The 13,468-nt window shown below is 37.3% G+C and overlaps 1 protein-coding gene across 1 annotated transcript; it reads right to left on the reverse strand.

Annotated features, from left to right (window-relative positions):
- Nucleotides 1-11,442: 11,442 nt before the first annotated feature.
- LOC149004653 (expansin-B3-like) lies at nt 11,443-13,158 on the reverse strand. The gene is made up of 4 exons (XM_089135587.1): nt 12,800-13,158; nt 12,402-12,708; nt 12,079-12,208; nt 11,443-11,950 (listed from the first exon to the last, which is right to left on the reverse strand). The coding sequence occupies exons 1-4, from the start codon at nt 12,963-12,965 to the stop codon at nt 11,756-11,758; spliced, it is 798 nt and encodes a 265-aa protein (XP_088991713.1). The 5' UTR covers nt 12,966-13,158; the 3' UTR covers nt 11,443-11,755.
- Nucleotides 13,159-13,468: the final 310 nt, after the last annotated feature.

Genomic DNA, 13,468 nt, shown 5'->3' on the forward strand with positions numbered 1-13,468 from the left:
TGAAAATCAATGTTTCTAGTTTTAGTTTTCTTCATTTAGATTTGTTTATTAGTTTTTTGAGTTTTATCTAATGGTGAGTGTTAACTTAGATTTTCTTGATATTGGTGATCATTTTTCAAGTTGAGGCGTCGAAAGTGGAAAAAGCACTACAGAAGGCTCTGATGGAGGTTGAAGGAAAGCTCAAAAGTGATCATTTCATGAAGAATAGTATTATTCAAGATTTTTTTTTTTTTTGGTACATTAAATAATTTGTTCTTCTTAGGTTCTCCACAAGAAGGATTTTGGATCGATGCATAAAGTAAGAGGAGGTGGTGGTGAATCAATGTTGTCGAAGCCTAAGAGGAATAGACAAACGAGAATAGAGAGGAGATAGAAAATGTTAGAGAAAAATGATTAAGAGTGACAGAACATTAACCATAGGATTAGAATATAACACGTGTTTTATCATCCGACGATGCACTGGATGAAACTGGAGCGTATCAGGACAGGAGTCGGTAAAAATCTGGGATGGAGACTATTACCTATATGGCGGGGAAGAGTCAAATCTATAACCTCTTCACTAAAGTGTGGTAGTCATTGTTGATTGAACAACAACCCTTTAATGGTCAAATATGATTATTTGATTTCACGATGAATAAAATGCTAAATTTGACTGGCATTTCTTAGTGAAGAGGTAACGGGTGCAACTCTCTATGTAGTATACATAATAGCCCCCCACCCGCTAACATAATACATAAGAGTACCAAATTTAAACAAAAAAGTTAAATTTGAAAGAGGTGCTTCTGGTATAATTATATTAACCTTATATATAGAGATAATAAGAAGTCTAAAAAAATAATAATAAATCTAAGATTTAAACCTCCATCCCTTCACATCTATGTTTCAAAGAGTATGAAAACCATTCACACACCCACAGTCGACTCCTTCAACTACCTATGCTTATCTAAGATGCCCAACGAGTAGATCTATTGGCAACAAGGTTCCAAACATGTCTTAAAGCGCTACCAAGTTGCTCTTTGATAAAAGGAAATCATGATCAATAGTTAAGTGCTTCCCATTAACGATCCCACATCCGTACCCACTCTCTCTGTTGAAGTTTGAGGCAAGGAAACGTCTAATTGCTTGCAAAAGAATTTAATAAAATGGTTTGTACTCATCATGCAATAAATTTCATCAAATAATTATAAGAATGACATTTTTTTTTTTATTTTTTTGTCAAAATTGGACTTGGTACCCAATGTTGTTAAGACAGTTTTTTTTTTTTTTTTTTTTTTTTTTATCAGAAAGACTGAAATTCAAAAGTACAAGCATCCAAAAGTGACTGGTTGTAGGGTTCACATCCAAACAAGAGTCTAAGTTAGTTCTAGCATTAGGGTTTGCAGTCTACTCATTCAAAGTCGCCATTTTAACCAGCAAACTAGGAGCATGGGGGATTGGACATTGGAGCATTTGGTATCTTTTAACTTTGTTGCTATGGCCAATAGTAGCTTCATGTGTTGTAGAGGCCAGACTTTTGTTGGAGACTTTGGAATTAAGCTAGTGATTCTATCATCATTGCACCATATCTGAGATATTTGCCCCCTTAGCTAATTCCAATCATTCATTTATTGCAAACAAAACAACTCCCATCGGATAATTTTGACCAAAGCAACCAGCCTTCACTCTAACTAATTTGCCATCTACACAAATCCCCGTACTCTAGCCTGTGTCCTTTAGAAATTCATTAGAAACAGCCAAGCATAGACAATTCATTATAAATATGATATGCTCCTTTGTCTATTGTTGGGGTTGTTTTTAAAGGATGGTTGGGCCTCTTTTGGTAGATCTTGGGTCGAGCACCACAAATGAGTTTCATTAGTCCATCGAAAAATATTATTCAAAACTCTATATGGATTAGGTCTTTGCTTATTAAGCACCACAATGTTCCTTTCTACCCATAGGAAATGACAAGTAATAATAAAATCAAAGAAAAACCACTGAGTTACTTTTGTGTCTAATTGTGTGTCAACTAACATGGAAGCATATAAGTGGAGAAAAGATTATTTAGTCAGATGTTGAGTTTTGAGTCCTAGAGGTCTTGCCGCCCAAATCCTCTTGGTCCATTCACACCATTAGAAAACATGCCATAGAGTTTCTGCCTTATCTCCACATAATTCAAGACAATATCCATTTTCGACCATCGGGATAGAATAGACTTAATTGGAAGTCTTGCATTCAATAGACGCAAAAATAAAATTTTAAATTTCGGGTGGAGGGGTAATTTCTAGAAGAATTTCCACCAATGTTTGAAGATATTGCAATTTCCTAGGTATTTTGGTCTTCGCTATGCATGCCCACCAACTTAGTAGAGAACTCGCCATTGGAAGAGATCTCTAATACCCACCTATTATGTGAAGATGTTAGAGAAATGTGGGAGAAAATAGAGCTAGGAAGATCAACTGAGCTCATTTGCTTTCAACTGAGTCCACTTGCTAATAGCGTGTTTTGTTTGTCCACTCTCAAGTGTGTTTTCCTCTTTTTGAAACCTTCATTTTCTTTCTTTTTTCTTTCAATGTTCATTGTTCTCTTCTCTTCTCTTTTTCCTTACTTAGCAACCATGAATGATAAAGGAAAAGGAATAGCTTTTCAAGAAAAAAACTCAAACAAAGTGGAGACCTACTGCTAACCATGGTACAACAGAGAAAGCTAGCCCTTCTCCTCATCGTTCTTCATCTTGGAGAACTTCAGAAAGAGATGATATTTTAGTTTTTGATGAGGAAGAAGAGTCCTTGTTGCATTCAGACTTTGACCTTGCCTTAGTGGGCAAGGTGGTAGGTCTATGGCCATATTGGAAGCAAGCAATAACTAATGGACTTGTTGGGGTTTGGAAGACTCAAAAAGAAACTGAAGTTATCCCTCTAGAGAATGATGAATTTGTCTTCCATTTTGGCCATCTAGTTGATTTGCAAAATGTTCTTCATACAGGACCTTGGTCGGTGAATGGCAACATCTTATTGTTAGAAAAATGGAACATGAATGAATCTTATTCTTTCAATGAATTCCAAATATGGGTTCAAATACACTTAGTTCCTATGGTGTTCGGAAAGACTCGAAGATTGTAGAGTTAGCATCAAAGTTGGGAAAAGTTCATATTTTGCAAGAACTCTCAGGTTTTGAGAATGGACAACGTATTGTCCTTTATCGTTGTCGTGTTACACTTACTATTTCTCAACCTTTGATGCTGGTATTGTTCATTCAACGAAGTAATGGCCAACGTATTCCACTGAAAATCTTGTACGAACGTGTTCCAAACTATTGTTACTTCTATGGTTTCATCACACATGAATACCTAAAGTGTCCTTATTATTATGATTGTTGTCAAGATCATAGTACCATTCATGGTTGCAACATTATGCATGGAGGATTGTCCGAGTAAACCAATATTGCAATTTTTAGGTCTGCGTGCCATTCCTCCTTCTACAATAGTGTTGGATACTACTCTTAATTTGATGGTGGAATCATTGAAGCCAATAGAATCAATGGGTTCCTCTATAGAAGCTACTCCTTTGGTTGTCGGAGAAAGTAGGTTCTGTCGGACTAGTCATCAAATGAAAAGGAGGTGGTTACAAGTCAGTTAAGCGTTACCAAATCAAATTATTGATCAAGCGGTTACAAGTCATGATCTACATGTACCTGTGACAAAAACACAACACAAAGGTGAACATGGTAGTTATCAAAAACTACCTCTTGCTAATTACCCAATGGAGTGCTTCTCTAACTCCCAACTATTGCAACACATGGGCCCACAAAATGGTTATAAATCACAGAATTTTATGTTGCCAAAGATAACCACTCAACTTTGTGATCCACAAAGTGGCTATGATTCAAATAATGTTATGCTGCCAAGGATAACCACTCAACATCGTGGCAATCAAGAGTTGATTCAACAACCTATTCAAGCTCTGTTACACCTCTATGTGATGTTCAACTAAACCACCAAGATTACTCTACTGTTGAAGCACCAAATATTGTGCAATGTTTGGATATTGTTATCACCTTATCCAATTCTCCATTTATCTTATGATAATAATAAAAGAAGCTAGCTAGATGTGGATGACATGTATCATGACTTGGACACCTCTTCATTCTCTTTACACTCTACACTTGTGGGCTCTGATTTGCAAGTCCATAGGCAGCCATGAAAATTTTAAGCTGGAACTGTCAGGGACTTGGAAATCCCTTGACAGTTCGTATGCTTAGAGTTCTTTCCCATGATAATAATGTAGACGTTATTTTTCTTATGGAAACTAAGTGTAGTGTTGCCAATGTGAAGAGACACTGTCAGACTTTGAGGATGAATTATTGTATTGGAATATGACTCTCTTGGTGCTTCAGGTGGTTTGGTTATTTTGTGGAAACATTTTGTGAAAATTCAAACACACTCGATATCGTCTCGCCTCATTGATGTTCAGATTAATTACTCCTTCAAATTCCATTTTTTCATCTTTCATGTGTTTATGGTGATCCAGTAAGATCACAACGCAAAGGAATTCACCATGGCTTCTTGTAGATGATTTTAATTCTTAGTTGCAATGGTGTGAGAAACATGGTGGCACCCCTACTTCATTTGGTGAACTCTTTCATTTTCATTCATTTGTTAATAATTGTGAGTTAGCAGATGTTCCAACACATGGGCCTAGATTCACTTGGTCAAACAAGTGTGTTGGGGACACAAATGTACAAATTCGACTAAATAGGGCTCTTGTGAACTCGGAATGGAAAATTCTTTATCCTAATGCAACAAATTTTGTTAAAGCTCCAATAGGATCTGATCATTTTCCCATATTATTGGATATGCATGGTGGTCACTTTATTGGTCAAAAACCTTTTCCGTTTGAGGCAATTTGGTTATCTCACCCAAATTGTGGAGAGGTTGTTAAAGATTCTTGGTCATCGCATTTGGGTGGGACCCCTCTAATATTATTCATAATAAATTAAGCAAGTACTGCAACAAGAAGTATAAGCACTAGAATCATACTGTATTTGGAAATCTTCATAGCAAAATTAAATCAACTACGAATTCTATTGCTAAATTTGAATGCTATCCATTGACTGATGGTATTGCCATTCAAATCAAACGCTTAAAGCAGAATCTATCTGATTTATTGGAGCAAGAGGATATTTTTTGGAAACATAAATCAAGGAATCAATGGTTATCTGAAGGTGACCGAAATACCCGATATTTCCATTTATCTACAATCAAAGAAGGCAACAAAATTGAGTTCTCTCTCTCCCTGCAAGATCAAGAGGGCAATTGGACGTCTAATTTGGAAAAAATTTATCAAACTTTCCTTACTTCTCATTCTGGACTCTACCAAGCGGAGCGAATTAATATGGGAGCGCTAGAGACAATCTTGCAAACAATATCCGATTATTTCGGATGAGATGAATGCTAATCTATGTGCAACTCCAACTATTGAAGAGGTGAAGAATATTCTCTTTGAGATGAGTTTGTGGAAGTCTCCAGAGAATGATGGTTTTCCTTCAACTTTTTTTCAAAAATATTGGGAGATAATTAAACAAGATCTTTATTGAGTGGTTCTGGAATTTTTTTTCTACTAGCATTATTCCTTTTGTTCTAAATGAAACTCTTCTTTGTCTTATCCCAAAGGTTTCTTTGCCGGAAAATGCATCTCAATTCCGCCAATTGCTTTATTCATGGTGGTGAGCAAGGTAATGACAAAGATTATTGTTTCTCGCTTGAAGGGAATTCTTGAGATGAGCAAGGTAATGACAAAGATTATGGCTTCTCGCTTGAAGGGAATTCTTGAGGATGTTATAAGTCCTTTCCAGTCTAAATTTATTCATGGTCGATGCATTTTGGATAATGTCTTTATTGCTCACGATCTGTTCCATTATATTCGGCATTATAAAAAAACAAGACAAAATATATGGTTGTGAGGTTGGATATGATGAAGGCGTATGATAAAGTGGATTGGGTATTCTTGGAGAATCTTTTACAGAAGATGGGTTTTTGCCAATTATTTGTGAATATGATTAAGGAAAGTCTTCGATATATATCTTTTCAACTTCTCATTAATGGAGCTGCTCGTGGTGTTGTGAATTCGCCCCGTTGTATTCGTCAAAACGATCCATTGTCTCTAGCTTTATTTATCTTATGTACTTCATGCTTTTACCTATCTACCTCAACATGCACAGGTAAATGGTGATATTGTGGGTGTAAGAGTTCAGAATAGGGGACCATGCATTTATCATTTGCTATTTGCAAATGATTCACTGCTATTTACAAAAGCTTCTCTTCAACAAGTACATGCAATTAAAACCTTGCTTCAAGTGTACTGTAATGGTTCTAGTCAGGCTATAAATTTGCAAAAGTCATCTCTAACTTTCTCCTCAAACACTCAACTTCGATTCCAATGTTGGTTCTCTCGTGTGTTGCATATTCCATATAATTCAAGACCAAAAAAATATCTTGGATTGCCAATTGATCTTGGTAGATCAAAAGCATAGTTGTTTAAAAATCTTGAAGAACGAGTGGATGTCAAGATCAATGGTTGGAAGTCAAAGCTGCTAAGCCATGCTGGGAAAGAAATTTTTCTCAAGTCAGTAGTTTCAGGGATACGAGCGTATGCTTCATCTCATTTTAAACTTCCTCAATCGATCCATAAAGAAATCAAGAGATCATTTGCAAGGTTTTATTGGGGAGATTTAGAAAATCAAGGGAAAATTCATTGGCTAAATTGGGATAAGATTTGCAAATCAAAACAATCGAGGATGCGTGGGTTTTAGAGATTCAAGTCTTCATAATCAATCCTTGCTCTATAAAACGGCATTTAGGATTTGGTCTAATCTAAATTCTCTTCTTTCTTCATTCTTGAAGGTTGTTTATTTTCCACGTACAAATTTCTTAAATGCTACAGTGGAAATAATGTTGATCGGGGATGGCGAAGAAATAATGCTAGTTGAGGATGGCGAAACATAATTTGGGGGAAGGAAGCTCTATCTAAAAATTAGGGGAGGGGGGGGAAGGTATAACCCTTGGGGATAACTGCCGTTGATGGAGGTAGAACTAGCACCCCTCTTAATCCTTTCTCCACGTGCATCTATTGAGTTTTATTGCCATGATATGAGATCTGGGTGATGTGTTCCGGCACATGTGATTCTTCTCTGTGGTCATTTTTCTATAATTTGGTATCTTCCAACATGAAGATGAACAATGTTGGTGTGCATCTCATAATGGAATTTTTTCAGTGAAGAGTTGTTATCATATGTTAAGAAAATGTTGGGGGCAGCATCTTCTTCACGCAGAGTGGTGTTTCAACAATTCCAAAATCTGTGCAGAAGACTTGGTTGTGCCAAACCTTACCCAAAATCAACAGGTTATTGTGGAGATGTTGTGTGGAAGCTATAGCAATTGGTGATGCCTTGCAAAGGAGACGAGTCCCATTAGATCCATCTTGTAATCGTTGTGGAGAGCTTGAAATAGTGGGACATATTTTTCTGGGTTGTAGCTTTGCAAGAGCCCTTTGGTATGGTAGTTCGGTTGGGTACTCACCACCGCTAGGTTCCTCTCCTTCTCTACCTAATTTTATTTTTGAATGGATGAATTTTCATTGATTGGGTAAGGAGGAATTTCGTGCATTCTATACAAGATTCGGTTCCTAATATGGCATATATGGCTTGCTCATAATTTGTTGATTTTTCGACAAAAGGACACTCCTCCGATTGTGGTTGCTCAACAAGCACAAAGGGCTGCAAATGAATTCTTGAAGATTTTGCAAGAAAAAAAAGGAACTAATGGTCAACGGGTGGATTCTCAACAAGTTGACAACAATTTAAATCAGGTGTCTTCCCTTCTTTTTTCTTCCCAATCTATATCTACAATGCTTACAGTGTTGTGTGATGCTAATTTTACAACATCTGAAGAGAGAAATGGGATTGGTTATGCTTTTCTTTTCTCCAAGTGGAATTTTGGTGCATGTTGTTTCGGAACCAAAAAAAAATTCATCTATTCTAATGGGCAAAGCTTTGTGTCTACGTGATGCTCTACATGATCCAATTGATGCGGATATAGGTGGATTCAGATATGTTCTAATAATCAAGCGATTATCCGCTTCTTAAATGGCATCAATTTGGACTTAGACTGGGATGTTTGTCTTATTTTAGGAGACATTTACGGCTATGTCAGGTTATTGATGTATATAATTTTCTTTTTATTTAGCAAACATCTTGGTTAGGAGGGCCCGGTCAGTGCCGAGTTTGACTGTTTGGCCCATTTCCTCTCCCTGGCTAGTGGATTTCCTACCACTAGGTTGTATCTTTTGGTAGCCTTTTTATGAATGTAGTTCTCTTACCCAAAAAAAAAAAAAAGAACTCCAGATTTCAAAGCATCAATGCAACCGTTGTTTCTGGATGCCAAAATCAAAGTATCTTGGTATTCCTTAACAATAGAACTACCCTCAAGGAGCCATGGATCAAACCATAATGAGGTTTCACTTCCATCTCCCACCATTCTTTTGACCGTCCCCTCAAGCTGGGGAATAATACTATAGATAATATTCCAAGGCCAAGACCCCTTTTAAGTACGCACCTTGGGGTTGAAGATAGAAGTCTTAGGAAAGTATTTGGCTTTAAATGTCAAAGCCCATACACTCTCGAGCTCATTAAGTAGTTGCCGACCCTACTTAAGTAACAAGGCGGAATTAACATCTTCCACCCTATTGAAACCTAGACATCCGTCCGATTTAGGTTGACAATAGTTCTCCCAGTTGAAAAGGGTAAGTTGCTTAATTTTAGAAGAACTCCTATGCAAAAATCTTTGGCAAATAGAATCAAGCTTCCTATAGAAAGAATTAGGAAAACGGAAGCATTGCATATGGTAAACAGATAAGGGCTGCAACACAAATTGAATGTGCAAAGTTTGTTTAAATTAAGTAAATATTTATCAAGTATGAGAATGTTGATTAAGTATTATTATATTTATCAAGAGGTATTTTTTTGCATATCAACTAAATACCAACCCAAAAAAAGACAAATTTCATAGAAGAGAAAAAAAATCAACATTCTCACAAAACAAGAACCCAATTTCAAGACAATCAATTATAGCACAAGTTAGAATTTAAAAAGGTTTTTGGTTTGAAGATTTGTTTAAGGACTATCCGGTGGAGCCTAAGGAATGAGTTTGTAGTTTCTATGATACTACTTAAATAGAGTTCTTGATTTCTATAAGGTGGGTGGGATTTCTACAACGTGAAATGACTTTTTATTTTTTAATGAAAATGGATCAATAACAATTTTGTTTTTCATAGAATTTTGGCTCTTATTATAGGATGCTCGACCCAAACCGTTAGTCAACCCGAGTATAGACCTTTAGCCTAAACCGTTAGTTAGCCCAAACCCAAACTGCACTAAACCGAAACCAGCCCGAAACCGTTATTTTACTAATGGGCCGTGTTTGGGCTGATTGTTTTTTAGCCTGAAAACGCCCCAAACCGCGCCGTTGACATCCCTAAGGGTGGGTAAAGAAGCAGGTTCTTTCGCTAGTTGGGGAGGAGGTGAGGTTGATAAAGGTGGATCCGAAGAGATGGAAAACTTTTAGTTTTTAGAGCTGCAGTGGGTAAAAGGCAATGATTGGAATGATAATTTTAAAAAAAATTCAATAAATGTGGCATCACGTCTAACATAAACCTTATATGTTTGTAAATCATAAATCGTATATGTTTTTCATGCATACGGATACCCAATGAAAATATATGGAATGCTCGATGATCATATTTATGACGAATTGATGAATGTTTATAACCATAACAAAGGTGTCCAGAAGTTTGAAGATGGGAATATGAAGGAATTTTGCTAAATAGGACATGAAGGAGTGACTTGCCATGGAGCAATGGGGCTACATGCAATTCCCAATATGGATAATAACTAATAAGAGCAAAGCCACAATTTAGAAGACGAATAGATTGGGTGTGGTGAATAAGACTACCATGATGAAATAAAGTCAAATCAAGAACCATATAGAGTTTGGCATAGGAGTCAATAACCCATAAGGAAGATGCCTTATGTGCAACATTTGCCAAGGGAGGAAAATTACCATATTCAAGCAAAGAGAGAAATTTATGAAACTGATCTGTGGAAAAAGATGGCACAACAACGAGGGCAACTATGGTTATAGTAGTTATGGAGGAAACGAACAAGTGATGACGAAGGTTCAGAATTGTTTGTTAGGCTAATACTACACTAGGATGAAACTTCACTAGGAAAAATGGTTGAATAAATTTCATAAGAGAAGATTCTGAAATAAGTAAAACATACATCCCATGCTATTAGGAAAACAATAAACAATAAAAGAAGGGTAAATATAATACCAAATAACAAAAAAATGTATCATTTACCTCCTCATTTATTTGACTAAATAACATTTGAACCCCTCTTACTTAGATAATATCACTTTTCTTTCCTTTCACTTGGCAAATTTATCGAATACTTCCCATCTATTAACTTTTATCAGTTATGTTCAACTTTTACTTATAAATATTTTTCTAAAACTCCAAACTACTTTTGGCTGAAAACATGTTTTAGTTTAAACCTTATAGCAGTATTACCCTCAATTAAAAGAAAAAATCACCTTCGACTAATTTTAGTATTAAAACCCTAAAATACCTCTATATTTTAATTTAATAATCATGAATTTCATGTCAACTGAGCTATACATTTTCTCCATCTTGTCTCCCTGTCTTCTTCTTCTGGCATAATTTTTGGAATGAAAACCAATAAACAGAGCTGACAAAGACACATTAAATTAAATATACCACCAAAGCTCCAACCCCAAGTCCCATAACACCCAAACCCATTATAATGAAATCATATCATTACCAATGAAATTCCAAAACTGAAAACGAATTGAAAGACCGGAGTATCTGTAGCCAATCTGTAACCAATCTCTTCCATTTCGAACATACCTAATAATTTCACTACAATATGGGTTCACCGTTCACATCCTCCACAATATCCTGGAAATAAAGGTTTCATTCATTTCAGTTACAGTTTGATTTGCAATTTGATTAGGCACAAATCAAAACCAAATTGGGTATAAACAATCCAAAATTAGAGCTAATTAGTGCTTCTAATACAACGATTTACACTTCTGGTTGCAATTGCAATCTACAGTGTATTTTATTATTATTTTCTCATATGATCCCCAAGTTAATTTACGTCTGGCAGTTAATTTCTGTTATCCACTGTAGAGAAGAACTAACGAATGTGCAGAGAGATAAAGAACTCATAATACCTCCAAACACAGATTTATTAGAACAAACAAAAAAGGGGTCCCCACAAAACTTACATAACAGAGCGCTCTCTCTCTCCTTTGGAGAGGGGCTACAGATCTACTACACATTCTACACTCACGGCCTTAACAGCATTTACGCTAAGAAAAAAAAAAAGTTACAAGCTGCAGGAAGCCATGTAATTTCACAAACTAAGGATAAAAAGAAGAAGAAGAAGAAGAAAGAAAGAAAGAAACAGCAGCAGCAGCATCGGATACTGCTTTTCCAGTTTCCAACGGGTACTACTCTTCTTTGTAAAAGCAAACCGACAACAATGGCTGCTACTTTTTCCTTTCTTCTGAACACAGGGCACACTGTAGAGAAAACTGTTACTTGTAGTTGCTTTTCACCGAAAAGGGTTCTTTATATATATACCCCTTTCCTTTCTCTCTTCAAGTCTTGAATAGTAAAGTAGATGATGACGATGATCAGAAGAAATTAAGGCGAGAGGTGTAAGTCGCCTTTGGAGACCAGTTCCTTGGTATGACATCTCTTGCAGAGAGAGCTCTTCCTGTCGCCAGTGTTGTTAGTTTCACTGAGAATGGTCCCTGTAAGGGTCCCCCAATTATGCACCAAGTCGCTCCCCACAAGTGCTTCATCTCCATCCACTCACTCGATCTTGCCTGCCATCACCATCACCATATATCTTCCTTCAAATTAATATTACTATAGTATCCACCCAACCCATGAATCATGAACAAGCAAGAAACCATTTACAGAAAAGCTAGAATACTGGATTCAAGAGCATTACCTCTCTTATGTGCATCGTTCCAACATCTCCATCTGCGTCTTCAAACTCCACTAGCAGTGATAACCAGAAATCCGTTGAGCCTTCGTTCACATGGAAGGCGATATTTTTTCCTGGGTACTTGCACGGAGTCCTACAAAAGTACAACACCAGCATTAAAGTAGAAATTCTACCAAATTCCCAGAGATCTTTAATGAGTCAAACGACTCGTGTAAAAAGGGTTTAGAGAATTAGGAACACGATTAGCATATTTTTATTTTAATTACAAAACGACGAAAGAGAAGGAACAGTGACCGTTACAGAAAGTGTATATTTTTTCTTCTAACCTTCGGTAAATGACAGAGATCTCGCCTCGGTTCCTGAGCTGGCCATTGTTACCGGCAATGGCCATCCTGCCAAAAGCAGAGCCGCTGAGGTCGAAGTGAGTACGGCCGGCAGAGCAGTAACCGCCGGGACATTCGTCGGTGACGATGATCGTAACGGCTCGTCTGGAACATATCTCTTCGTCAAGGCATTTTACCTTGTAACAAGCTCCACAACCTTCTCCATCTCTGAACAAAATCGGACTCACAGCTCCCACTCTTGCCCTAAATGGTTTTACATCTACAAGGGATCCGTACCCACATGCCCCACCTACGTACACATACATATACACATACATACATAAATACATACATCTATACATATACATACATAATGAGAGCTCGAATGGGTGAAGAGATACCGTCGCTGCCGTCGCCTTCGGGGTCGCCGTACCAAGTAGCGGTGGCGGGAAGCCAATGTGAGTCGGGTACTTGGTGGAGTGATAGTGTGGAGGTCAGAAGAGAAGCACAGACGGCAAAAAAGAAGTCGACGGCTAGGATTTCGCCGGAGCGGCGGTGGCGCTGCATCTCGTGAGGGGAGAATGAGGTGGAGCGCCGCCGCTTGGGGGTGTTTCCTTGGGCGGAGAGAGTGAGAAAATGCGAATCTGTTCGCCAAGCCTTGTTCTGCCGACAGTTTCCTCCTCTCTAGTGTGCAGACTTGAGAGTGTGAGAAGCTTGGCTTCGTTGTATATATAACGGAAACACTAGCGCAGGGACAAGAGCTAACCAATAACGATTTAACGGCTCATCATCTCCATTTCTCTCTCTCTCTTCTACCCTTTTTAATAGTCTCAAATAAACCCTTCACATTTTACTATTGCCTAAGGTGTCCTGACTCGTTAGCCCTAAGCCTAAAGCCCTACGCGACCGTTAAGCCGTTAATTCCGGGAATTGGGAGAAAATTGGATGGATTCGGGTCAAGACTTTTCCACCGCTCCAGTCTTGTTGGTATTCTTAAACGAATTTAATTTTATCAAAAAAAATAATAATAAAAATAAAAAAAGGAATACATAGATGATAGTGATGCGTGG

Source organism: Hakea prostrata, chromosome 9 (assembly GCF_041222555.1).
Source record: "Hakea prostrata isolate BN-2017 chromosome 9, UWA_Hpros_2, whole genome shotgun sequence".
NCBI lineage: Eukaryota > Viridiplantae > Streptophyta > Magnoliopsida > Proteales > Proteaceae > Hakea > Hakea prostrata.

Excerpts from the sequence above, each read along its gene's own strand:
- LOC149004653 (XM_089135587.1), bottom strand. The coding sequence starts at position 12,965 with ATGCAGCGCCACCGCCGCTCCGGCGAAATCCTAGCCGTCGACTTCTTT. Across the intron at positions 12,709-12,799 it reads CGAAGGCGACGGCAGCGACG|GTGGGGCATGTGGGTACGGA; the intron begins GTATCTCTTCAC and ends ATGTGTACGTAG. Across the intron at positions 12,209-12,401 it reads ATCTCTGTCATTTACCGAAG|GACTCCGTGCAAGTACCCAG; the intron begins GTTAGAAGAAAA and ends GTACTTTTGTAG.